Consider the following 2970-nt stretch of genomic DNA (forward strand, 5'->3'; position numbering starts at 1 on the left):
GTGTGTGTATTTGTGTGTTAGCTTTACATGCTAAAGGTATGCAACACAATCTTCTTTATTCCTCTGGGAAACTAATGGTTGAAGTACAAAATTTTACAAATGAGATGTATGCACATCCAAAATATTGTTAATAATCTGAATCACTATAGAAAACAGTTTTTCGACGATGGCTTTCGAGAGAGGACGAATGTTGTCAACTTGTCATATACTTTTTAGAGATGAGAACGTCGAAAATTTTGAAAATTTGTGTTTTCCGCAGGAAAATATTCATTTCCCAGCGTTTTTCTTTTAAATTTAATAATCTAAATGGGCAGGCCTTATTGGCCCATGGGCTTATTCTTTTGAGCGAGATTGTGAAATGAGGTGTCTGCCCTAATTCCTATGAGCTTATTCTTTTTAGCGATCAATCTTTCTTAAATTATTAATTCCTCGTAGAGATAACTTTTGTATCGAAAAAGATTTAATTATTTATATAATTTATTATCTTTAGAGGAAGTTGTCCCCTCTAAAACTAATTAAACACTCTATTACTTTTATAGATGACTTTGAGGCATACGAGCAAGAAAAAAACATAGGAACTTAAACCTTATTATTAAAATAAAAATAGATGTACAAAAATACTAAGAAAGAGTATAATAGTTTTTTTTTTTTGTAATGAAAGTCTCAATAAAAGAATACTAAATACTATAGGGACGAAACCAACAATTTTGACCTAATCAATAATTACTCTTTTACTAATAAACAAAAAATCAATGTATTCTGACACATTACATATGAGACAGAACTTACGAAGAGTTGAAACAACTAACACATATACTACATGGTATCTTTTTTTAAGAAAATAAATCTCAAATGTGAGTAAGTTATAGAGCGACAGATTCAAACTCAATACTTCCTTCTACTAGTATTTAACCATTTGAACAAAAACCTTAAAAACATATCACCCGTTGACATTCCTACAACTCTTTCTGATTTCTCCTCTAAATCCTGTCAAGGGACTAATGTTTCCCATCTTAATCATTGACTTCGCAAACTGCATGAAAAATATGTCTTCATCTGCAGCATACTCCTTCACAAGCTTCATAGTCTCTTCGTTTTCTGTAAACAAAATCTGATCAGAACTCAACATCCCTTTTGACTCCATCAAATTCTTGTAGTAGCCATTGTCAAACTTTGTTGGGGTCACATTATCCAGAAAAAACAGGTTCTCATCACCACCCGATTGAGGACAGTTTGCACGCAGTTGAGCAACAAACAGTCGGTCGTTCTTCTCCTTATTGCTATACAGCCTTTGCTTGAAGCTGCCACACCTCGCATTTCCTATTGTATGACTCCCTGAAATTAACACAAAGGTTTAGCCATTTTCTTCAACTATAACCTAAACTTTCTTGAAAACATTGAAAAGTACCTGAAAGTGCTACAAGATCGATAATGTCAAGACCCTTGAGCTTGAATTTGGTGAGAATGGTTTGGAATGTGTTGTTTGGAGCTGGAATATTGTGGTTAGACCCACGCAAACTTGCACCCAATGAGTCCCTTCTTCCTGCAGGAACTTCCCAGCTGGGTCCACCACTCTGTACATGATAAACGTTTATGGCCCTATTTTTTTTTTTTTTTTTTTATCAACAATAGCTAGATATATAGATGATATTTACATTTTTTTTATAGCAAACGACATCGTTCAAATGAAGGATGTCAAAGTTGTAGAAAGTTATGGGAAATTCTTTTCAATGTATCTTATGATTTTTTTTTGGGGTAAGTATAAAGTTAAAAAGAATTATTCATAGGGTAGGTACCAGAACGGTGGAGTCTCTGGCTGCCAGAGCCAAGATATCTGCACAGGAGACGGTCTGTGGACAGACCGTCTCCAGTGCAGCTTTGATCTCATCGATGATTTCAAATCCACGAACCGAGTTGCGGTTGGGGCCAGACCCTTTCTCACTAATTATGTTGCGGCTACCACCATCGTCTAATAATATTGATGCGTCACAACCCTACATAAGATCATCATCAACAACATTAACATTCTAAATGTCATTTGTAATTTTAACATGAAAAAATGAATATATATCGAATGAGATAAGTTTCTTAGAGAGGTTAACTGACTAAGCCCTACTCTATTCCTAAATCTACATATTTTGTCTTTGCTGAGACTGAAACCCTAGTCGAGAGGCACCAATATAACAACACATGATATTGCTTATAATTTCACAAACCTTAACGAAGCAATCATGGAAATGAAGCCTAAGTAAAGAAGCAGCCATGCGAGTGTCTTGTGCAACGGCTTGTGCTATTATGGAGCGAACTATATTGGTGGCTTGTGGGCATGATTGATCGTAGAACTGTGGGTAGAGGTAACCTCCATTGGTGATCTTAGAGAAGCAAATGGGAGTTAAAGCCATGAAGAAACACATGGCAATGGCCATGCTTGATGAGGGAGCCATTTTTCTGATTCTAGTGGAGATCAATATGCTTGGTGGAGATCTTGGTTTGGCTTGTGATGGATGTAGTATCCTGGCTATATATATTACTTATACACAATGGTGGTGTTGGGTGGTTAAGAAAAAGGATCGAGGAAAATCTAAACACTTGTTAAAAAAAATCTCATATTTTAGTAGTTAATATAAGAAAAAGAAAGTATTGATTGAAGAAATGGATACTTGGTTGACATGGACCCGGTGAAAATGTGTTGTACAAGACAGTGATACTAAAGCTCAAAAGTAAAAGTCATTTTTATTCACTTTTGGAATCATATTCTAAAGGGATATATATAATGTAGATAAACATGATTGCAAAAATGTGGAAATGTGTTTATAATTTTAGATTGATTTAATAGTTAAAAGTGGGATGTATAACCTACTACTACGTGCGTAGTAGCTATCAAATAATTTTAGGCCGCGTTTTGTCAATAAACATGGAGTTGCTGAATCCTAGGCGAAGCTTGTATTGTTGTGGAATTAGGTCAACTAT

At 35.0% G+C, this 2970-nt stretch overlaps 1 protein-coding gene across 1 annotated transcript; it reads right to left on the reverse strand.

Annotated features, from left to right (window-relative positions):
• Positions 1 to 795: 795 nt before the first annotated feature.
• Positions 796 to 2723, reverse strand: LOC111912402 (peroxidase 72). The gene is made up of 4 exons (XM_023908137.3): positions 2217 to 2723; positions 1797 to 1994; positions 1409 to 1574; positions 796 to 1335 (listed from the first exon to the last, which is right to left on the reverse strand). The coding sequence occupies exons 1-4, from the start codon at positions 2442 to 2444 to the stop codon at positions 941 to 943; spliced, it is 987 nt and encodes a 328-aa protein (XP_023763905.1). The 5' UTR covers positions 2445 to 2723; the 3' UTR covers positions 796 to 940.
• Positions 2724 to 2970: the final 247 nt, after the last annotated feature.

Source organism: Lactuca sativa, chromosome 4 (genome assembly GCF_002870075.4).
Source record: "Lactuca sativa cultivar Salinas chromosome 4, Lsat_Salinas_v11, whole genome shotgun sequence".
Lineage (NCBI taxonomy): Eukaryota > Viridiplantae > Streptophyta > Magnoliopsida > Asterales > Asteraceae > Lactuca > Lactuca sativa.

Excerpts from the sequence above, each read along its gene's own strand:
- LOC111912402 (XM_023908137.3), bottom strand. The coding sequence starts at position 2,444 with ATGGCTCCCTCATCAAGCATGGCCATTGCCATGTGTTTCTTCATGGCT. Across the intron at positions 1,995-2,216 it reads TCCATGATTGCTTCGTTAAG|GGTTGTGACGCATCAATATT; the intron begins GTTTGTGAAATT and ends GATCTTATGTAG. Across the intron at positions 1,336-1,408 it reads CGATCTTGTAGCACTTTCAG|GGAGTCATACAATAGGAAAT; the intron begins GTACTTTTCAAT and ends TGTTAATTTCAG.